Below are 24,264 nucleotides of genomic sequence, written 5' to 3'. Positions count from 1 at the left end.
TGCTTTCAAAAAGCCAAGCCAAGCCAAACCAACCGTTCTACTACAGTCATATTCATGTTGCTGGATTAACAGAACATAAATCATTTCTACGGACAAACTTAAAAAGACTGAAGGAATGCCAAGTGCCAAGAGCTGGCACTGCGGCCGTCTCACTTGAAGTGTTTGGAGTGTGTGTTCGTGTGCGTCTGGAGGGCTGCTGTGGGAGTCGGGGGTCCCACACTGGCACTCACTCAACCCTCCCACATCCACCATCAATATTTGAAAGGCATAGGGAAATGGATGGGAGTTAAAAGCCCCTTAGCATGGAAGTAAGCAGTTTAAAGCAAGGTTAAATAATACTTAGCTGAGACACCAATAAAAACATCGGCAATTTATTACCCCGTCTGTGAGTCCGCTGAATAATTCAAATGCTGTTACGACGGAAGTCTCCACTATTTTACAAGAATGGCTTCAATCAGTGAGCAACTTCGCCAATATTTGTAAACAACAGCAGAACTCTATGGTTGATTTTTGGTCATTGATTCATTCCTTCTCTGGAAGTAGAGAGACCTGCAGTGGAAAATGGCTGCCATGACTACCTTGCAACCTTGTATTTAGCTCTACAGGGCATAAGTCAATGTAATTACAAACTATATGCCGGAGAACGAGGGAGGCTGGAGAAAGGACAGAAAGCGTGCTATAATATTGTGTCCATGAGGGAAATTAAGGGTCGGCGGCAGGGGAGCGCCATTCTTGCTCATTGTGTTTAATGAGCCACCGATGGCTAATATGCATGGTTGATCAGCAAGAGCCCTCATTAGAGGATCATAAATGAAGACAATAATAAATAAAGGAGACTGCTCTGTTTTCTCAAATTTAATCTTCCGTGATAAAGAGCAAGTGTTTGCCTCTTTCTTAGCTGCTATTGACGGCGATAACGGTCCAATTATATATTTTTTTTTACCTGGAAGGGTTGGCAGTAAATAATCATGTTTTACTGACATTGACAGAGATAGGCATCTAATCTATTTTGACTGGGAGGGTTAACAGTGATTATTCGCTGCCAGCGATTCCCAGTCAGAATGAATTGGAGGTCTATCGCTGTCAATAGCTGTTTAACTAACTATCACAGCACATATTCTGTGAATACCAATGTAACGGTGCAGTATTATTGATATAATATCAATTGAACTGCTGTTTATTGCGGCCATACGGCCATACAAAAAAATAAAACCTCTGAAAAAATATTCATTAGAAACACATAAAATATTGCCATTGATTTTTAAAATCTAATATTTAGTCCATGTTTTGACCAACGGAGGGAGCCATGTTTTATGCGTGCAATGGACGCTCGGGGGAAATGATGTAGTTTGTCACTGTCACAAGATGAACACTACCGGTGTTCTGCAATTCCCTCCTCCGCGGCAAGACGTCCAACACATGCACTCATCGGTTAAAAGCGGTGAGTACTTACTATTTGTGTTTTTATTGAGTCTTTCATTACCTTTTCATTGCCTCAATCTGATTGACCACATTACTCACGTAGCATATTTAAATCACCCTTATTTGATATTACTACATTTAAGTATTTTCTTAAGGCATCTTTAGTATGTTCTGTCTGTATGCATCTAAGCAAAACAAGCTAATGGCGCACGGTAGTACTTTGGGTGTCAAATTCGCCTCTTGTAGCACATTTCGCCGGTGTAGCACATTTTGGCAGAACACCGGTTTTGTCCGACTCTCGTCTCGTCTTGTCTCATCCCATCTTTCCTGTTCATTTTGCTTTTGCTGCCCGTTTTGTAAAATTTCGACAGTGCTGTCATGCTCATTAATGTTCCTCTCAGATTCAAATTGAAAGGGCTGAACAGATGACATGTTTATGTCTCTAGAGTCATACTCCGGAAGCCCCGCAGCGCAACCATGTGACATCAAAAACAATGGCGACCTACCAGTTAAACTAATTTTACAAATTGTATAAAAACTAAAACATCTAGAGGGGTCTTGATATCAAATTATTTTAACTCACAATGACGTTTATCTTTTAAGAACTACAGGTCTTTATCTCTGTGGTTCCCTTTAACATAACTTCAAAAGACTTTCACTGCTGGAGAAGTAAATCTGGGCTTCTTCTCTATTTGGCCTATTAGTGACTCCGACTGGAAGCAGGAGCAATCATCTCAACACATACGGCTGCCCTAGTTGCATCCTATTAATGGCCCTCAGCCCCATCAATAAGGCATGTAGCCATCTCCTGTAGGCTGCCTGGCACGCTCTTTCACCCCACCTTGCTTTACAATATGCATGAGGATTTTGGCGTGCCTTGCAGAGCTTCTCCTCAATGAATAACTGATGGGAAGGTGTTCGTAAAACATACAGTAGCTACATCACGAACTCCTGCGCCGTAAGCGCAAAGTAGGAATGGGGTGGGGACCTGACTACTTTGTAAAATAGGTTAGGTGCCAAACAAAATCCTCAGCACAATTCAGCATCCAAAAACTTACATGGTGGTAGGACCACAAGTTATCAAACTACGGATCCTACAAGTGTTTAAAGCACAGGTGCTGTCTGCCTAGAGGCCAGATCCGGCCCACCAAATCATTTGGAGTGGACCGTGAAAGTAATTCATGTGCATCAATGTCATGTTTCCCATGAAAACAAAATTTAAATAAAGTTTCTCTGGTCCTCAACGAAGGATCAATGACTACAGAAATCAGAATACTGTATGTTATTTGTTAAAAAGCAAAATCTACCATATTTTTTGGACTATAAGTCGCACCAGCCAAAAAATGCACAATGAAAAGGGAAAAAAAAAAACATATATAAGTTGCACCAGAGTATAAGTCGCGTTTTGGGGGGAAAATTTATTTGATAGAATTCAGCACCAAGAACAGACATGTCATCTTGAAAGGCAATTTAAAATACAATAGAGAACAACAGGCTGAATAGGTGTACGGTATGCTAACATTACATGACGCTAGAAGTTCGATCGGGCCTAAAAAAATCCACCCCGACCCGACCGCCCCGCGGATATTAAAGCCCGACCCGGCCTGCCGATCAATTAACTTGGTTTGCAGGCCCGAGCCAGAAAAAAAATCTGAAATTTTATGTTTTATTTGTATGGACGAGGGGATGCGATGCGTGGTTGTGCATGTATGCATATTGATAACAAATTAAAGCCTGTGTTTGGTAACAAATTCTCCCAGTTAAACAAGACTAAGATGGATATTCAATAAATATTTTTATCTTTTATATTTGTGTGTCTGTTCTAACAATCAGCTAGTGGATTTGACATTTATTTTAATCTCTTCGAGTTAGCAGAAAAAAACGCAAATTTTCTCACTGTTTAAAACGTCTACATATTTTATTGATCATTATAAATGCATTTACACAACAAAATAACGCTGAAAAACTTTGTTAAAAATATTTCTCGTATGAGACCAAAGCGCCACATTCGTTTACATTCAGCGAAGTCGACACAGGTTTCTGTATAGCATCTTCAACAATTTGAATCCTTTCCATAACCCACTCCTACCGCAGGTGTTTGCTTTTCAATTCCCCTGTCTTTAGTTTGTTTTTCATTCCTAACTGCTGCATATCGAAAAGGTAATACCTTGATGCAACTCGCGGAGGGTGCCAGGGCGGGAGGGGAAGGTTGAAAAGAGAGCAGGGCCACGGCATTCACGTGCGCAGGCATGCACAGCGCCTTCTCTGTTTTATCCAAATTACTTACTTTATTTAACATCCATACATCGTCTTAGTATAACTATACAAATATATATTTATTTTTAAAAAAGTTAGCCCGAGAGAAGTCCGACCCGACCGTAAATGATCACACATAATTCGCTCCAGAGTATAAGACGCACCCTCTGCCAAACTATGAAAAAAAACGACTTATAGTCGGAAAAATACGGTAAATTTTTTTCAAAAATTGAAAGATTCTATAATCTAGATAAAAATATTTTTTAAATGAAAATATTTACTTTTTTTATGAATTCTGTTGTTTCCCCTTGTCATATTATTAAAAATATACATACATTAAGTGTATATCTGCTATTAAGAGGCTCAGAAAGAAGATTTAGAATTTTTTCAGGTCATCAATTGCCACGTTTACATGGAGCCAAATATTCCAATTACAATCGGAATATTTGTTCAAACCGAATAAATGTGTTCCATATAAACATCTCATTCGGAATGAACAGGCCCAAACCGAATGGAATTTCATTCCGATTCACAGGGGTGGAATATTCCTTTTCCCAAACCGATTAGAAGTAAAATTATATCATGTAAACAGGGAAGCGGAATGGTGTCTGGTTGCGTTCTTTCTCCACATGCTCCGTACTGACGTGGTGACGTCACTTGGTGACGTAAGTAACGTCACTTGCAACATGGCTTCCAAGCACACGCACAGCGCACCCACACAACTTTTTAAATGAACGGCGTGTCATTCTGAAGTTTTGTTTCCACTCAAAAAGTTAAAACAGCAGCTGATCTGACGATCGATCTCCATGTTTTGCAACGTGACGCTTTGTTTTGATTAATCTGCGCATGTCAGACGGCAGTTGTCAAACGTCTTTTCGGAATAAAGGCAGACACATGTAAACGCTGGATCGGAATAGATGAAGTGACATGTAAACAGCTGATGTGAAATTTCCATTCGGAATGATTTGAATCGGTATGAATAAAAGTCAGCATGTAAACGTGGCTAATGTCTTATCGTTGTCAATTCATTTGATTCATATGGCAGACATAACGCCCCGCCGAAGGAAAGCTTAATTACACCTGAAGAAGATTTGTTGTCGTATGTTGTCTTCTAATTTTATGTTTAAAGACCTGTAACGTTACTACTTGTAACTTAACACGGACATCATTAACAGTTGAAGCCACCATATCTAAGGATCAGCCTTGAGGTATCTACACCAAGCAGCATTCGAAAAGTGTAATGAAACATTTGATTCTGCCCAACATTAGAGGGGAAATAATCCATAGTCCAAGATACCTACTCTAAAAGATTCTGTGGCCAAATTGTCCTGGAACAAAAAGTCCCATCGAGGGCATCAATTGAATTCCAATATTTGACTCCAATCATCAAATCAGCCTGCGGAGCCAGCCTCTGCTAAAGACTCTTAAAGTGGAGTCGATCACTGATAGCGTGAGGTTGAAACCAATCACCCCTGGGCTGGGAGGGTGCTGATCAATGAGGAACAGATGGTGTTTTTAAGGCGCTGATGAACACCGAGCGCCGGGCTCGTGTGCAGCAGAGAGGCGTGATGGCCAATTTCTGTCGGCGCTGCCTCAGCTTTTGCCGGCTGTGTTCTGCTCACCCTCAGCCTTTTAATTCCCCCGGCTATACAGGTCAGCAGTGAGGGATGAGGCTCCTCGTTAAAACCTTAACCAATTAAAGCAATACTGGCTGAGAGGAGGATTCTCGAGAGCTCTCAGCCTCTCATTTATAAACACACAACAAGGCAGGGAAGACGCCACAGAGAGCTAAGCGGGAGCAACACAAGAGTTCAGCGCTCCACTTGTAGCGTACAAATCTCGAATTTATTCCTGAATAAGAATATAAAAGTATCAACACACTTGATGTTCTAGTCATCAACAGTTCACAACAGCGGTTACATGAAAAACATTCATTAATATGTATTGAGCATTACAGGCACAACCAAGGTCAAAAAAAGAATAAAAGGGGGTACACACGGTGAGAGGCAGATTGGGAAGTCCACGTACCCCGATGATGGCATTCAGCTCAGTCATAGTGACCTGCTTTGCCCGCTCCACTGCCTGAGCAACCTGCTGTTGGTGCTGTGAGGAGACATAAACAGACACATTAGGTTGTTACTCATGCAAAGTGTGGCATGAGTACCAACAGTGGTGCGCAGGTTTGCTCTAGTGGTACGTGATTGAACAATTAATTTAATGATTCAAATTGCCTTTTACTTTTTTTAATCCACTAAAATACAGTTCAGGTGTATTTAACTTTATACAGTGTATTATGTTTGCATTTAATCTTTAGGAACTGTTTCTTTTTAAACATTTGTTTATCATTCATAATTTATAAACTAAGGTCAAGTGAATATTACTGCCATCCCTCCCAGTTGGCATAGAATGACTGAAGCACAGCGTTTGTGAAGTTTTAAACTTTCTGTTTTTGGAGGTTGACAACATTTTTATTTAAAATATGCCGCGCAAAATTATGGAATACCAACAGAGTTCCTCCATATATCACAAGATTTGATTTGCTTTTGAGTTTGTGAGGTGTATTTGAAGACTTTTTGATTTCTGGTTTCAAAACGACATAGACAAGCTTCAACAAAACAAATCGTTTGTTCAGAGAGGAACACACGGTTCATGATGTGTGTAAGAGGGAGACTGAAATGTGTGTTTGGCAAGGGGTCTGCTACACAAATTGAGTGTGTAGTGTGTAATTAAGAGGCTGGATGCTATGTGCCGCCTCCGCAAGTGAAACTACAACAGATGTTTTTAATGTCTTTATGGGCGTTTGTGTTATTTTTATGTTACTTTTCTTTCTGAGTAAGCAAAGCAGTCCTCCTGTTAGCACACTCAACAAAGAGTGAGTCATTAGGTGTTGAAAGAGAATATCAGTGTGCTGTGATACTTGATCCTTGCATTTTTTTTACTAAATCTTAGACATTTTAAGAACTCATTGGCTGCCATTGACTGCGGTACACGTCGAGTCACCAACAACCCTCCCAGTCATAGTGAATTGGACATTTAGCGCTGTCCGTCCTTGGCATCTAAACATAAGCATTCATGGCTAGTTCTCCCAGTTCAAATGATTTAAACGTCTACCCCTGTCAACGGCACGCAAAGACGAATTAATATAAGCGATGGGTTTCATTTTACGATATATTGTTTTTCCGTTGAAAGCCAAGATGTTAACCAATTCTTCAACATCAGTCTTGGCCAAAGTCCGGCCCGGGGGCCGAATGCGGCCCGTGGTCAAATTTCATCCGGTCCCCAGCCTCTGTCATAAAATCAATAACGTCTGGCCCGCACACAGACTTAATAAATTGATCAGCAGTACTGCTACCAGTATTTGAAGTAGCTTACACACTAAATGCTGCTCCTCATTTACCCACTAAATGGCAGCAGCACTCTAAGCAACATTACCCCGTGTGACCCTTCACTTCCAATTTTCTAAAATGGCGACAATCAACATAAAAAAGTTTACTGCGACGGCTGACGCTTCAAGGATAGGTGGAAATTGGACTATTTCTTCACTAAAATACACAACAACTGTGTCTGCCTCATTTGCAGAGACAGTCGCTGTTTTTAAAGACTTCAATGTGAGGCGATATTACCAAACAAGACACGCTGACATGTATGACAAGATTTCAGGGAAGATACGCAGCGAGAAATTGAAGCAACTTGAAGTTAGTTTAATTTTACAGCAGCAGTATTTCGCAAGAGCCTGAGAGTCGAAAGAGAACGGCACAAAGGCTAGTTGCGAGATTGTTGAAATTATTCATTTAAAAAAATATCAAAGCAAATGTGACACACAGAATGGTTTGCTAAAATGTGCTTAAATATATTGTTCTATGTAAACGACGTCAGCCAAGGTCGGCCCCCCACATTTTTACCACACCAAATCTGGCCCCCTTTGCAAAAAGTTTGGAAACCCCTTTTTCTACATGCATGACCGTTAATTATGTTATTATACTGGACAACAGCACCTGTTAAAAATAAAGTCTTTGTGACGATAAAAGTTATATGAAGTTTTAGAATGGACCATTTTTATTTCCATTACTAGAAGGTGCTTTGAAATCTAAACAAATTAAAGGTCGACCAGCATTCCGGTGGTTGACTTCAGTGGCCCCACTGTGTGTTTATTGTGAAGTGGCACAATTTAGGCATAAACTGATTTCATCTTGAAAGTGTAAAGTGATGGCGTTTGAGCCCTACATTCAAAGCTTACCTCTTGTGACAGGAAAGGCATAATTTGCGCTAAAATAGCGTTCAGCCGTTTGGCAATCTCCGTCTAGAAGACAACAGAGGCAAAATGAGACGTTAAAATATGAAACAGACAGTGGCTTCACATAACCCCGCCTTTAATGTTTACACCGATTAAGTCAATTACTGCGGCAATCAGAACTGCTTGACTCAACATCCTCTAAACAGCGTGATATTGACATTTGAAAGATTTAAAACATTAGGCGAGCCCAGGGGGATGGAGCACAGCTGTGCTGAGAGTGCACTCCATGCTAAACGGATATGAGGCGGTAGAGTGCTGCCGGATCGAGAGGATCCTCTCTCGCTTTGCCCTCCTTCCCCTCGTCGGAGAGTGCACTGTCCTGCACTTAACCTCCGTGTTAAACCGCACAACCGCACCCCGAGAAGTGGGGGCCCACCAGGCAAATGTGGTGCTTTACTTACATGTGACATTTGCATGCATGGTGTAAAAATTACATGGCGTAGTGACCTCGAGGGGAACATGCAGCAAACCTATCAATACCATTAGAGGAAAGGCCGCCATTTTCTTGGACCATTTGTCACTGCAAACCAATTGCCAGCACCTTCCGAGCCCCCCATCCATCCACGGAGGCCAGCCTCCATTCTTCTGCCTGTCTGCCAAGTGCCATGGCAACGGCTGCAGCCCTATCTTGCTGGGATCATTATGCAAATGGAACCTCTCCTTGACCGTAACAGGCTTTAAAATCATATTACGTGCTTGGAGGCAGGTCATTAAATTGAATTTTCGGCCTGTCGATCACATGAATGCTGCAAATGAATGCCGGGTTAAAAAGAGAAAAAAAAAGGCGACGGGAGGAGGCGATGTACAGAGGGTGTGTGATCGACTCCCCCCTTGTAAAAACACTACACAGCTGGCTTGCTCTGCCTGCTTTTTTCTTCCAGGGATGGAAGATGAGAGTGTTCAGGTTCAAGCTCTGCACTGGGAGCAAAAAAATAACAGTGCCAAAGCTACATCATCTATGGAATTTATGAGCTGCAGTTCATCCCAGGGCCACTGCGGAACACAAACACATCACAGGGATTTGCTCAGATTTTTCATTTGGAGCAGTGCACACGCAAAAACACACACAAAGTGTACTTCGCACACCGTCGGCTTATTTATGACACATGGTAGAAATGCCAGGCTGTTTTGGCAGCCTGACGTATTACCTCTGAGCAGCGCCAGAGAGATTGGAGAGTAATGTGCAACAGAATGAGACCTGCTGACCCAAGCTGCAACATGGATAGCCACTTAGCATGGAGAGCCAGATGGAAACATGGAGCTTTTGGGGTTTTTTCACCATGCCTTATCTTGTTATACAATGTGTTTTGGAGGATATCTGTCTTTCTTGAATCCTATTTGTGTTTCTAGTTCACAAATGATGTCAACATTTGGAGCATTGTAAAGTATCATGCTACACTATAAGCACTGCTAATCAAAGGGGATAGGAAGCAGGCCGACTGAGGACAGCAAAAATCACCAAATTGACAGCCATTAAAAACAATAACTGGTTATACACAAGAAAATACTGAGTAAATAGTTACTGTTGATCTGCATATGCCAAACACTGTAGTCTTATCTGTATGAATTATTGCCAAGTATGATGTCTAGATGTGTGCGAAATTTCCGATTCTTAGTTTATTTGTGATTCGGCTATGGAAGATTCGAGAACGATTCACAAACATCCAAATTCCGATAATTGATATATGTCAAGTAAAGCGGAACTAAAACACAGTCCGCGTGGTCTTCTGGGCGCAATGAGGAATGGACCGAGAGTAAACATCATGCTTGTCATTACCCGGGTAATGACGATGCTCAACTCACTGCTCTGGCTCAACTAATGGCGCTAGATAAAAAACAAACAAACAAACAAACAAACAAACAAACAAAAAAAACAATAACACCTGACTGCTGCCGACAGCCGCTAAAAACTATGTCCATTTGATGCCACGGTAGATATCACATATATAAAGAACTAGATGCGAAATGACAGACTCGGTGGCGTTAGCAACACATGCATAGAAAACTAGATGGAAAATGACAGACTTGCCGGCGTTAGTAAACAGCCCCCATCTTTAAGTAATAGTCTTCTCTGGAAGGCTGTTGTAGCAAACCGTCCAACCGAACCTAATTAACTTTTTATCTAAAATACGCTTAAATCGGCAAAATCCTTTTTTGAATCTATCTTTAAAAAAGTTTTAAAACGTTCACATGTCGAAAGTAAACAGAAGGGAAATTATGGAATAACGGGAGCAATTTTAACAACTTCAACAGTTGATTCACAACATTAAATTAATTGAATGTAGTTTAAAGCTGCTGATACAGAATGGGGTCTTGAGTATTTTATTTACTATTTTGAACTGTTAACTTGATACTGAAATAGTCGTTTATTTAAGCCTGAGAGTATTTTTGTACAATTTTTTGTAACTAATGTACGAAACATTAAAAGCAGCTAACAGCTGGGGGGGGGGGTGTGCATCAATAATCGATTTGTAATGGAATCGTAGCCTCTGCATCATAATCGAATCATTAGGTGCCCAAAGATTCCCACCTCTAATGATGTCCCACAATTTACGTATTTGAAATCGCCATAACCACTGTGACAAACGCGTGCCAGAAAAATGTTAACCACTCCAAACCACACTGTGGCGTGACACATTGAATTTTACAGTGGTATCAGTTACACAGAATGCAATAGCCCTTAAGACAACACTGTAGATTATTTTCTGCTCAAACGTGAGACTTTGACCCCTATAAAACAATAAAACTGATCACCAAGCAATGAAGACTGTAAGATAAAGGCTTTTATTAGCAAGAGCATTAAGGCACTCGAGAGCGTGCTCTGGACAGAGCTCAAGAAGGGCCTTCAGAAATGGCTGAAAAGCAACCTAGCCCGTGTAATCCATGTTTGTGGAGATAAGCCATGTCAATAGCGGCCGAACATTTGACAGGATTTGCGAGAAAGCCTTGAGCGCACGGTCCTTTCCTCTGTAGCTTAGTGTCACCGTGACAGCTGGCTGGGAGAGGTCAGGAGGTGGCTCATCCACTGGGCCGCAAGCAACTGGCAGCACACACACTCTCAAACACACAACCACATACAAACATGCAAATATACAGGCAAGGTGTCAACTCGACTCAACTGCTTGGGAAAAAAAGATCCACTGCAGAGCTTAGAGGAGTTTTTCCTGTTGTTGCTCTACCGGCAGATAAAAACGGGTGCTTACTGTCACTTTCAGTAGATGACAGCTCTGCCCTTGAGAGGCCAGCTTTACGCTGCTGCTACACAATTACAGCTACTCGGACTTGTGTAGCACCACTTTAAGAGCACTCTTGGGCTGCCTTGTCAGTGGCATGCAGTGAGGTGTTTGCCCAAAGCCATCAGACGAGGGAAAATAGAATCCAGGAACTAGGACTAGGATTTAATAACGAGGGGTAAACCACTGGTCATATCAGCTGTTGGGAAAACAACACTTGACCCGTTAGATTTAAAAATCTACCATATTGCCTATGCTTACAACACACACACAGTATGTAGTAAAACGGGAGCATGTTTCTTTTGGGCTCCGGAAACTGTTGAGTACAGGCCAAACCATAAAACAGGTGGAAAACTACCCATGTTTTTTCCCCAAGTACAGTATTAATATTGTGTTCAAGACGGCAGTATCTGGAACCAAGACTTGCCTGAAACCAGAACTTGACGATTCAACGTCAAGGCCAGCAGAGACCGAGCCCAGACCATGAAACCGCACATAGATTATACAGTATTGTACATCGTTAAGGATGCAGTCATTTACAGGGGAAGTGGAATGTTACCAACATAAAATTTCAGTGAGTTTGCCATTTTCACCTAAGGTTTTCCTTTAAAATCATTTTGATGAACTGCGGGTCTGGACAGAAAATCCTGATTCTGCCTCATCGGCCAGTACATGACCGAGACAGGACAAGGGAGTCAAGACCAAAACAAGACCCTCAAAATGTGTTCTTGAGAACACAACCGGTCTTCAGAGTTATAACACTACACTACTGAATACTCCTTTTAAATAGCACTCATTCACGTGTAGGTTAAAACCTGTAAGTACACAAATAATGACATGCAGTTGCACAATTAGTGGCAAAACACCTGCAATGTCCATCATTTTCATTCCATTTTTTCTTACTCAGATGGAACACTGAATATACATGTTCAGTACTTACAGTTTTGTTTTTTAGCTCAATGGCTGCCATTGACAGCAATAGTCGTTCAATCCATTTGAACTAGCCAGCCACTCACAATTAAACTTCATTGACAGCAAATAAGTTAAGAGGACACCAACGTATTTGTGCTTATGTCTACATGCCTTTTTTCTAAGACTACATGAATCCTCTGGCTGACCGATACTGCGATTTCTACACTGCAAACAAATGTAACAGCAGCGGTCCAAATACATGAGCAACGACTGGCGGTAACGGCCCAATCGGACTACGGTAATAAGCAACAGATGACTGTGATTACCAGCAGACTTTGCGCATACGGTGCTGTCATATAAGTTGTGGAGGGGGATCAAATAGCAGCGGCGCCCCAGTCCATTGGGGCTGGTGCACGGATGGCGAAACGTGAATTAAGGTGCGCCGTGAGGAACTAAGGCACAGTTAGAGGAATGGATTTCCTCAACTGTGAAGTAAATTCTGCTTGCAGGAAAGTAATATGTTTGTGTGCATCCAATAATCCATCTCGGCCTCGCCTGTTAACCGCTTGCCATCAACCCCACCCCACCCTCCCTCCCACCGCAGCTAGGCAGAAGCTGGGTGAGCTGCATGGAAGAGGGGCCGCAATGTTTGTTCACAAACATGCCCGTACAGCAGGTTAGGGCCCCACTGATGAATTATTCAAGCACTTCCAGCAGCGCTTTTGAGGTTCCTGATAAAAAAATAAAAAAAAGTCAGACGCTAAAATGGATCAGTCGATTAACCTGTTTACACAAAGCTGGGGGTTGTTGCCCCTCCCCCGACTAGTCACTATTCTCCCACTTGTCTCCACGTGCCCATCCCCCTCGCCGGCCCTCTGGTTAGCGATAAGTGCCTGACAGAAGCTATCAGAGTGGCCCCGGCTCTGACAGACATGTGGCAGTGTGACACACAGCCCAGACTCTGATGGATCACCATGCGCCTCCGGCGCTGTCATTAGGCGAGCGGGCAATGGCGGGGGAAGGGGCAACCACAGCAGGGAATCGAAGGATTTAAGCCTTGTATTTAATGCAGTTCAGTCACCATAACGCAGGTTGGTCTTCCATTCCTCCAGGGGATGATAGCTGCGTCAGCTCTATAAATATATAGTGTAACATAAGTCTAGCGCCAACTTTAGTCTATTAGCTACCATTGACAACGATAGACATCCAATTCATTTTGACTAAGAGAGGCATTCCTTCCCAGTATTGATGTACAGATCCGATCACATGATCGGAAAACGGTTCGATCGCGCCATTTTTCAGAGGATTGGGTTTTTAATTTAAGAAATATATTTATGTTTTTCTGATTCATGCTCCTACAGTCTCTCACTCTCCCTCCTGTTGCTTTTCTTGGTCAGCAGTGCACTGGAGTTTACTTGATGAAGTTAACAATGATTGACAGGTGTGAAGCTTATCTCTTGCCGGAGAAGCTTGGTAGCGCTACCTTCAAAGGCGCAGAACTGTCAATCATCATTTAGCTTTTTAAACACTAGCAGTAGTGTGCTGTGGTAACTCATTGTGTAAGTGAGAGGCTGTTCTCAGCAGCGTGAACGGATTTGCGTGGACTCACTCAATGAAGCATTTGATAAAGACAAGCATGTTTCTACATTATTCTTGTTTAAAAATAATTCACAAATAAAGGTGGCACGGTGGGACAGTAAAATGTTTAAGACGTTTTTTTTTTTTTTTTTAACAAGGTATGGTAAAATTTGACACATCATCACTACAGCTAGGGCTCGACATTCATGGTTAAGTCGATGCTGCTGAGAATGAGTGTCTTTACACATCGAAATAACTCAACTGCACAGAGGATATTGTTTTCTATTTGACATAAGGCGTGTCCGTCTGAGAGCAGGCTCTACCATCAAAGGCACATCTGTCAATCATCGATTAGCTTGTTAAACGCTAGCGGTAGTGTGCTGGGGCAACTCATTATGTAAGTGAGAGGCAGTGAGCGGATTTGAGTGGACTCACTCAATGAAGCATTTAATAAAGACAAGCATTTATCTACGTTATTCTTGTTTAAAATAATTTACATTATGTAGGTTGCACGGTGAGACAGTAACATGTTTAAAACTTTTTTTTCTTAACAAAGATTTTTTTCCCCTTATCAGATCGTGACTCGGAATCGGCAGATTCTCAAAATCAGGTGACTCGGATGCAAAAATATGCGATGGAACCAGTGTTGTTAATCTTACTTTAAAAAAGTAATTAATTACAGTTACAAATTACTTCTCCCAAAAAGTAATTGCGTTAGTAACTCAGTTACCTGAATGTAAGAGTAATTAGTTACTTGGCAAAGTAACTGGTGATAATTTTCATGTTTTTTTCCTAAAAAAAAAAAAAAAAAAAAAAAAAACAGGTCACACAATGTGAAGTTTAAAGGGTTTTTTGGGACAATTGGCCCCAGCCCAATTCTTTACCCTAAACTTAACTAGACACAGGGGTATTGCGGATAATGCGATAACTAGATAGTAACCTTTGCTATGTGTGGAAGTCATTTCATGTTGTGAATCAACCGTTAAAGTGGTTAAAATTGCTCCTGTTATTGCATTAGTTCCCTTCTGTCTACTTTTGACATGTGTAAATTTTAAAACTATTTCATCATTTAAAGATGGATTTAAGTCAAGATTTGCCAATTTAGGAGCATTTTAGATAAAAAGTTACTTAGGTGCGCTAGGAAGGTTCTCTACAACAGAGCCTTTCTGTGAAGTCTACTGCTTTAAGATGGCGGTTGTTTACTAACGCATCTCGTCCTTTATAGTACATGTTGCTAATGCAGCCGTGTCTGTCATTTGCATCTAGTTCTGTATATATGTGATATCTACCGAAGCATCATGTGAGCGTAGTTTGTAGGCTATCGGCTACAGTCAGGTATTATTGGAGCCACCTAGCATAGTAGCATCACGTTTGCAACGCCATCACCCTCCCTTGCCTCCTCCCCACTCCTGCTCTGCTCTCCCATCTCCGTGAGTCTGTCTTTCTCAGACTTTTCTTGCGTCAGTCAACCAACATATTAACGCATGTCTTTCCTGCCTCAGTAACGGTAACGGCATTGCCAAGATGAAAAAAGTAATTAATTAGATCACTCACTACTGAAGAAAATAATGCCGTTAGTAACGCAGTTATATTCTAACGCCGTTATTCACAACACTGGATGGAACCTCCCTACTTCCCAGTCAAAATGGATTGGACGTCAATGGCAGTGAATGATTTAACCACCTCTGTATCTGAACAAAAGAGTGGAGATTGATTAAATTCTTACTGAATCCTTTGACAATTGTTGTATGCAAACATGACTGTATTGCACTGCTTGACGGAAAGACTTCAAGGAATCTTTTCTGCTAATCTGTGAGGCAATACCAGACACTATCTTTGGATAACGATAGTAGCACAACCGCTGACAAAAGGACTTTTCCCCCCCTTTCAGTAATTACTGACCATCCCTGACCCTGATACGCTCTCTTTAATCAGGAAGTCAAAGGTCGAGCCAGCCAAAGTCTACTTAAATCAACAGGCTCAGATAAATCAACAATTTTCATCTTCCAGAGAATTGTCTTAAATTGCTCACAATATTTGAAAAGGGGACATTTTTTGGCTAGGTTTGAGAACTATAGGAGTGTATCAAAACTCAAAGCTGACAGAGGCTCCCAAGGAGAAACCCTTCCAGTATGTGCTTCATCATACCTAATCAAGGAAAATCTCTGACTATTACAACAATCAACAAGACGGGACCTACCTGTTTGTGCATCTCAATGTTGAGTCCGTAAGACATTTCATAGTACTGAAAGGACACAAAACATTTTGTCATTCATTTAGTACACACATGAGATAGAAAGTCAGATGTATGAAGTCAAAACAAAAGAAAAACAACGAAATTTAAGTAAAAAATTCTTTTGGTCAGACTACATTTTCCCTGGCCTTTTTCAAATGTTTGCATCACTGTCATGCATAGTCACAAGTGACATCTACGTACATATCCTATCTAAGATCGCTGATTACATAACGACAAAGGCCATCAAAGGAATAACTATGTGTGTGGTTTGCTTTTTCCAGAATTGTTGATTGTTTTTGACTAGTCGTTCATACAGGTTAAACATTCCAAATAAGGTGACAAAGTCAGTAAATATTGCGTTTGAGGATACACAAGATCAGTATTTGAATTGAGCGCAATGATGTTTCAAGTTTTTCAGCTGTAGAGCAATTAGATTCATGATGGACCAAGATGAGGAGCAAAAAAGACACCCAAGTGTGACAAATACCCAATAAATTGACTTTTGTTTTCCCAGTGATGGCACAGCGCATCAAAGCGTTCAATGTTTTCATCCTCACATGTCCAGAATGTCTATTTACTCTGCCCTAAGTGTTTGCTCAACACTTGTGTTATTTCTAGCCAGGTCAGTGTGTCTGTGTGAATCCCGGCAGGCCACAGGTGGCAGCTGGGGCAGAGATGGCTGCCAGTCAGTGTCTATTTTGATGAGGCAAATGCATTATTCAGTCCATTAGCGTTGAAGAAAAAAAAGAGTTTCAAACAAGAGGGCCATTCTTTTAGAGATCAGAGCCCCTGCTGTGTAAGCTGACACCCCAAACATCCTCATGTGTTTACCTAACCTCCTCCCTGTCGGCCTGACGTGTTGTTTTCCTCACTAAAAAAGAATGTTCAGCTTCAACTTGCATGTTGTCCCTGAAAGTCCTTCTCGGTGTGTTTAACACCACGGTCTCTTATTGCGTCACAGGGCAACTGTATTTCTGCATCACAGGGAGACTTATGTTTTCTAAACCCACACTGGAATCTTGTGCCAAAGGCACAACGCCATGCGTGCCTTCATTTTGTTTGGGCGCATTTTCCCACACGCTGCACCTCATTTCATGTGCGGGCGTCAAGTCTCCTAGGAGAATAATCAGATCAGCACACACGGGGGCGCCGCCGCCGTCAACCCTTGGAGATCAGGGGTGCGCTTTAATGGAGCCTCAGCTGACCGCCGCCTGTCTGTCAGTCAGGAGGACCCCCCCTTCCCAAGGACCAGTTACAATCCTCCTGGAGGATTTCACAAACCCGAACGTAACACTCAAGTTGCCCTAACAACCACGCAGGTCATCACAATAGAGTCCCTCCCAATCCGCCCCAACGAGCTGTTCAACAAGCAGTGCAATTCGGGACTATGATTACTTCCAGTAGCAACATTATCTTACCATGACATAGTGACGCTGCATCTCAGTCTTCTCATTGGCCAGCTTGTCGTACTCCACCTTAAGACTAAAATAGGAAGGAAGGTGTCAATTTCAGGCATTCTGTCATTTGCATCACTCACTTAGTCACTTGGCAGAGGATTACGGGGCATTTCCATTGTGTGCAACCAAAAACTAGCCTTCACCTGGCAATGTTTTGTAAGTGCGAGAATGCGCGATGACATCTTTAGTCATCAGTACCTGTGATATTGGGCTTGAAGAAACTGGAATTCATCTTTAATTCGGTCACAAGACTCCGCCACGGTGAATTTGAAGCCTGGCTGGCCTGGCTGATGAGGAGCCTGAAATACAACGACGACAAACGTCTTGAGATTTTGGCGTTGCTTTGTGCATGAGCCTGATGCTGCCATTGACTGTGCTAGGTGCCCAGCCTATTGGGACTAGGTCAGCCTGGCAGCGTTAGTGGCAGTGGAAGAGTTAACACCCCGTGAACTGGCTCAACCATTCAACTCATTAGTTTCACTAAGGTGAATTACAAACCAGCACATGAGGAAAGGCAAGGCAAAATTTGTTTAGCACAAGTCAACGCTACTTTACATCACATTGAAACAAGCAAGACAAAATTAAGAAATAAAATTAAAAACACAGATAAAAGGACAGAAGAGTAACAGCGCTTTTAGGCTGATTTAAAGAAGCTAACTGAGCACACCTCATATTCAGGTTAATTTGTACCAGAGGTGGGGAGCATAATAACTGAATACCTCACCCCACTTGGTTTTAGTTCTTGGAACACACAACAAACTGGAAGGGGTCAAGAAAATCAACCGTGTATTTTGGTCCGATTACATTAAGTGTTTTGTATATTTTATAGTCTATCCTATGACTCACAGGAAGCCAGTGTAATGATTTCAGTATCAGCGTACTATGGCCTGCTTTCCTTGTATTTGTAAGGACTCTGGCGGAAGCATCCTGATTGATTTTTTTGTTAAAAACCTGTAAATATGCCATTGAATAATCCAAATAGTTAGCAAAGCGTCCATTTGGCACATAGCCTGCAGTATATCCTTGAAATATAACCTTTTGGACACTGGATAAGGTGCAAATGGGGGTGGGGGGTAGGGTAACAGCTCAGCAGGAACCATGTCGACAGCACCAACAAATTATGTCAAAAATGCAATACAGAGAAGAGGAAGCGCCTCTTACCGGATGTCGGCCTTGTGGATACATCTTGAAATGAACCCTTTGTTTATTTCAGCAGGTCTTTTGGCAAAATGGTTGAAAAGAGCAGGCAGCCGAGGGGCTTGTTGTCGGTGAAGGGGAGAGGTGGTGAATAGCCTGTGCTGGGAGAACGACGCGGTTTAATCACCAGGGGTACAATCAAATGCACTTTTGTTTGCAACTAATAATCCCTGTGAGAATAATGCAATCAGTAAGTGGAAGCCAAAGAAACAGCGGCGCGTCGAGGGTGACCTTATTCGATCGCGGTGCAAACAAACTCGCGCGCACACACACACACCAAAAAAACACATTCTCGCAATAAAAATAGATCCAAACACAACGGGGGAAAGGGAGTAGCCACTTTTACGCAGGTGGTGTGCGAACGATGGCGCGGAGATGTGTGGGTTGACGGTTCAAATGGTTTCCCCAATTACAGGAAGAAAAAAAAAAACAAGAAAATGATAACCGGCGCTCATTTGAACACGTACCCGTCACCGAGGAAGAGAAAGCAGCCTAGAATCCCCTCGTTTAATCCCTCCGAAAGAGAGCGTGGCGGAGCATCCTGTCGCCGGAGCGCACCCCTGCCACACCGGCGGAGCAGTGGGCAAAAGCAGACGGCGATGCGGTCGGAGCTCGGAACAAAAACTACTTTTCTCCTCGTCGAGCCTCAAACCCGAACCTCCCAGGAATTTAGCCGCCGTAATCCCCGAAAGAGCGGCGAAAAGCGTCTCCTTTCGCGTCCGCAAAAAGACTGGAGATTCTTTAAAAGCGTAACATGGTGCTCTCCACCATCTCGCGTTTCCCCCTCAGTTGTCCAGTTTAGCCCGGTTGCCACACACAGGCAGCGGGGCTGAACTACCGTGAAAGCGCCTATCTGTCCAATCGGATTACTCGCCGGGACGACGGCCACATCTGCCTATCGGAGGGCGGCTTCCCCACGTGGGGATGCGAAGGGAAACGGGTGACGACACCGCGCGGAAGCAATGGCCCCGCCCCTGGTTGCCACATGCACGCGTACACGCGCACGCACACACAACAACAGCCCATATTGCTCGCCCTCATTAGCGCGCTAGTTTGCCGCCCAAATCAAAGTTTTTCTCGGGTGAGACCAACACCGAAGGGAGAGGGGTGGGAGGCGTACTCGCGCCATTTTTTTTAATTCGACGCGTCCCCCGTCGAAGCCAAATGAACTTGTTTGTGTGCGAGATGTTGATGCAACGTGACACGGTTTCCAGCCACATATGTGAAGCAAAACCCTCAAATCAGCCGCTTTACTCCCTTCCGTCGTTCTCCACAACACCGTGAAGGACACGTTAATGACCAATCGATCCTCGATCAAATTAAAGCGCCGGAGCCTTGACTTGTTTTATATATCTACATCCTGATGGTTCCTAAGACACATTCCGGATGCCCTTGCGCTAATTTAGGGTGCCAGCCGAGCTGCAGCGTAGAGGACAGCCGTTTGCCTTTGTCTGATATTAACATCAGCCATGTCTGAGCCCCGACGCCTTGTTTTGAAGCTTCAGCTCTAGCCCCACGTGGGGATGCCTCTGTGGCTTTAAGCCGCCCCGTCCAATGGCGACTCGGCGCACTTACTCGGCGGCTTTTGATTGGCCGGCGTCATTGGAGCCTGTCAGTCACGCGGTCGCTATGTCAATCAATACCACGCGGGGTCAAGCGCTGACAAATGCCTGTGCTCCTCGGTCCTCTGCCTGTGAATAGAGGCTGCAATAGCTGCTTAATTAGCTTCGAATGGCTTTTCTCTCCTGTTCAAACAATCTGTTACCACCACGTGGTAATGAGAGCCAATGTTAAACAAAAGGGGAAAAGGAAGCAGTTGTAGCATTACAACCTGTAGTTTTCCCTCCACATGGTCAAAGTGGTTAAAATGTTCGACCCTTTAGCCCGATGCTAACAGAGCTAGCCTATTTTTGCACGAGGCGCAATATTATGACGGAAGGGTGTTTGTATTGAGCATGGCTTTGTTCCAAATCGCTCACCTAATCACTATAGAGCTAGTGCCTGATGTAGTGAGTTCTCTATTTTTTAGCTAGTGGTTTTGGTTGTTCCCTAATGCATCTTGAAAAGTGGTGACTTTGAAAGTCAAAATTTCACATGATGCTTTGTAGCCACACAGAATTATTTCCCATGTTTTCTTTCTTTTTTTTTTTTTTTAATTCAGAGACAAATAAAGGGGGGGGGGGGGGGGGTATGCCATGAAGCACAGCAACGCATGGCAATAATTTTATGAAACGCAATCATTTTAAATCAATGTTGGTATATTTTAGAGTGTCAGCATTTCTCGTAATGTACATGTGCTTTTAATATTAGTTTTTGTTTTTTTTCCCGAGTCTATCATTAGCCTTTTCCTTTAAAGGAGTTTGAAAGGTCAGCCTTTTTTTTTCTAAACTCCTGCGCCCAATGTTCCATTTCACACTTTCCGGAGTGCTATCCATCAAGGGCGTAGGTTTGCATAAGGACGGTAGGGACATAACACTACCAACTTTTCAGGATGCGCAAATTGTCCCCACCAACTTTTATGCAACCTTATATGGATGATGTAATGAGTTCACTTATATAGGTCAATTAGGCTAGGTTCTGCAGGTCTTAATGCACAAATCCAATTTTTTTCGTGTTCTTCCGACTGGAGTGAGACATTAACTTGACAGTCTGAATGGAACAAGTCGCATAGAAGTGGACCATTTTAAATCTGATCTGGGCCACTTTCGTATGTGGTTTAACACTAGAACTACCAAGGGTGGATCAGTTGATACAAATCATTTTTGTAACCAGAGAATGATCATTTGACCCTAATCAGCATATCTTTTGTGAGCACTATGGTCCTCATTAGTCATTCCCATTCACACTTGGGTTGGATTGCTCCAATAACATCTTGAGTGTTTGCAGGGCAGGGCTGCCTTGGCTTTGTTGTACAGTGGACCGCTCAGGCAGGCAATCGGGCGGACAACCTTTTTACATATTCCAAAAGCTGAAGTTTGCCTCGTATCTACTGTATACTGAAGCTTGTGTTTGCTGTGACAAATCAGCTGTTTGAGCTGCTGTGGAAAGTTATTTGGTCATTGTGTGCTTCAACATAATAAACTGTGAACCTTGACAACTGAATGTTGGACTTGTCAAGACAAAGTAAAGATGGGATTGATGGGATTTGTCCCAGATGTTCTAACACTCGATTTTCTAAAATGTAGGCATCCTGATTTAGCTACAGTTCTGGATGCTACTGGTAGTTTCATGCCTTATGGCCCTCTCATTATTTTTACACTAACCCAGGAGTTAACAAGTCTGGATTTGCAAATATTCAAGATCCTAATTGCAGCTATCCAGACTGATTCTGACTGCTTCTGCACATGCGGGTCTTCTTGCTCAGAGCTTGTCGGACTGCGTATTAGTGCGCATGCATAATACTTGAACGGGCTCAATGGACAAAGGCAGTCTGAACGGACACACCAAAAAACAGATATGACAAAAGAATCGGATTTGTGCATTAAGTCCTGCGGGGTGAACCTAGTCTTAGATTGTCTTCCCATATGTTGCAAGGATAGAATTGACCCTACCATTATTAAGTGAACTATTTTCATTATGTTCAACTTACATTTGCCCCTTTTCACTTGCTGAATATGTCGGTCCATTTCCCCCCCTCAAACACACGTTTGATTGGCTGAAGGCTTGACCCACCCGCGACACACGCATACTCGCACTCACACAGCCTCAAAGGAAATACATGTCAAAAAACATGCCACCTCTTCCACCCCCATCGAAGAAGATGGATAATAGAAGTTTTTTTTCCGGCCAGCAGCAGGCAGTGTAGGTAATTTAAAAAGACACCAATGTTGTGGAGGTGGGGAACATACCACTAATTTTGCTACTGAAAGTCCAAGCTACATCAGAGTTAGCATAAAATTAAACTGTGTAAACTTGCTAACCTGTGAAACTGGAGTAGGAAGCTGGTTAGAGAGGTGTCCCTCTGTTTGTGTTTTCTACTGTTAAGGTTAATTAAACTGTGAGAAATGTACTGAACTCTGTTGGAAACAATAGAACTAGAAAAACGTGAGCAAGAAGCTGCTTAGAGAGAGAGAGGTGCTGCATAACCTAATATGTTGCTCACACAACACAACATACACTCAACATAATCATAATTAACTAAATCTTAAAAAAAAAAAAAAAAAAAAAAAGGGTTTTTTTTTTTGTGCTGCGAGCTACCCAAACAAGCGTTGCGATGAACTGGTCGATTGTGATCGACGTAATGAGCACCCCTGATTTAGCATTATCAATTAATTAGGTTCATATTCATGAGAAATGTAGTCCTGACCCCTGTTCACCAAATCTGTTCGGTCTTATCAATGTCCCTTCCCGAGCAAAGACTGTACATGCAGGTTATGCTGTTATATCGCCCCTACCAATGTTGAGACCAAACCTACACCCTTGCTATCCATAGTACGAACCTGGAATGAAATTTCGTTGCATTTGTTGTAATGACAATAAAGCTGATGTGATCTGATTTGTTGTATATTTATTCCGGAAGGTAAACCATCTATCATTTATAGAATATGTCTTAACAATCTTATAACAACACTGAGCTGTTCTTAAAAACAATATTCATTTCACGGTTGAGTAAATTAAATAGTCAAATAATAGCTGTTGACAAATATATTGATTTCTGTTATCAGTACATTTCCTCAGTTTAGTGATGTTCTGCAAGGCCTGAAGTGTGAAAGCATGCCATGTTTCACACTGGTTGTATAGGAGCCTGTTGGCAATGCAAGGGTCATTGTGTCATGTTAAGGTCCGAAAGCAGCAGTGTTCTACTTGTCATTCTTGTCAGCCACCTTGAGGAAGCGAGTTGGCTGTGTTTTTTTTCTCCCATCCCCCTGCCCCCAAAAGTAAGGACTCTGTGAGAAACTCAAGCACACACAAGAGCCTAATCTGAGCCAGGCAACCCCCCTTGCTGTGCAATAGAGAGAGCACTTGGATTAAAGGCAACAAAGGCTCAGCCAAACCCCAGAGAGGGCAAGGGTGTGCGGGGGGTTCCACCCTATGAGACCCCCACACTGTTTATTTACACGGAAAGCCCAGCCTGACTGGAACACCCAGCCCAAGGCATTACACACTGGCCTATTTGCAGAGGTGGCTCAAATTCTTGACAGAGCAGTGATTGTTCTCGCTGAGGCTGCCAAGCAGTTCACTCTCTGCACAACACTAACACCAAACAAATACTTGCTTCCATGAAACAATTACTATGGGATCATACAAGTGTTAAAACATTTACCGCAACTTCTTTTATTACTCTTGCAAGTCATGTTTGTGCACGCGACAGCAGACTTTTAGGAGTTGTTGTTGGATAGTTGGAAGTGCAGTCTTTCAAATGCCTACAGCAGACTATGAGCAGAAATAGATGATCAACATTTTAAACTCTTTTGCTACCATTGACGACGTAGTTCAAATGGATTGCACGTCTATTGGCCGTCAATGGCCTGGATGTGCATTACACCATCATCTCTTGTTTTTGTGGCAGTGAACTCAACTCAATCATTTTACGACAAGCAACAGTTTGCCAGGCAGCCTAGTGCTGTTTAACAGGCTGTTTAATGTCACTCCCAGTTGGAGCCCACGGTTAAAGCAAACATAAAACAAACAGAATTACATGTCGTGTATTTAAAACAACTACACCGCTTTGCCCTCCGT

The 24,264-nt window shown here is 42.6% G+C and overlaps 1 protein-coding gene across 4 annotated transcripts in view; it reads right to left on the bottom strand.

Moving 5' to 3' along the window:
• Positions 1 to 19,544, bottom strand: part of tle3a (TLE family member 3, transcriptional corepressor a) — a 43,221-nt gene extending 23,677 nt beyond the window's left edge. Inside the window, exons 1-7 of one of the 4 annotated variants that reach the window (XM_057836573.1) lie at positions 19,053 to 19,544; positions 18,550 to 18,686; positions 17,587 to 17,687; positions 17,350 to 17,413; positions 15,896 to 15,940; positions 7,916 to 7,978; positions 5,707 to 5,781 (exon numbers count right to left, since the gene is read on the bottom strand). In XM_057836573.1, coding sequence (XP_057692556.1) covers positions 5,707 to 5,781; positions 7,916 to 7,978; positions 15,896 to 15,940; positions 17,350 to 17,413; positions 17,587 to 17,687; positions 18,550 to 18,573 — 372 coding nt within the window. In that variant the 5' untranslated portion in view covers positions 18,574 to 18,686; positions 19,053 to 19,544. Of the gene's footprint in view, positions 1 to 5,676; positions 5,782 to 7,915; positions 7,979 to 15,895; positions 15,941 to 17,349; positions 17,414 to 17,586; positions 17,688 to 18,549; positions 18,687 to 19,052 lie in introns of all 4 variants that reach the window. The other 3 variants (XM_057836572.1, XM_057836570.1, XM_057836571.1) reach the window with 3 other exon arrangements.
• Positions 19,545 to 24,264: the final 4,720 nt, after the last annotated feature.

This window comes from Corythoichthys intestinalis, chromosome 5, assembly GCF_030265065.1.
Source record: "Corythoichthys intestinalis isolate RoL2023-P3 chromosome 5, ASM3026506v1, whole genome shotgun sequence".
In the NCBI taxonomy this organism is placed as follows: Eukaryota; Metazoa; Chordata; class Actinopteri; order Syngnathiformes; family Syngnathidae; genus Corythoichthys; species Corythoichthys intestinalis.
Note: the sequence above shows the minus strand (reverse complement) of the source record. Positions and strands in the feature narration are given on the sequence as shown.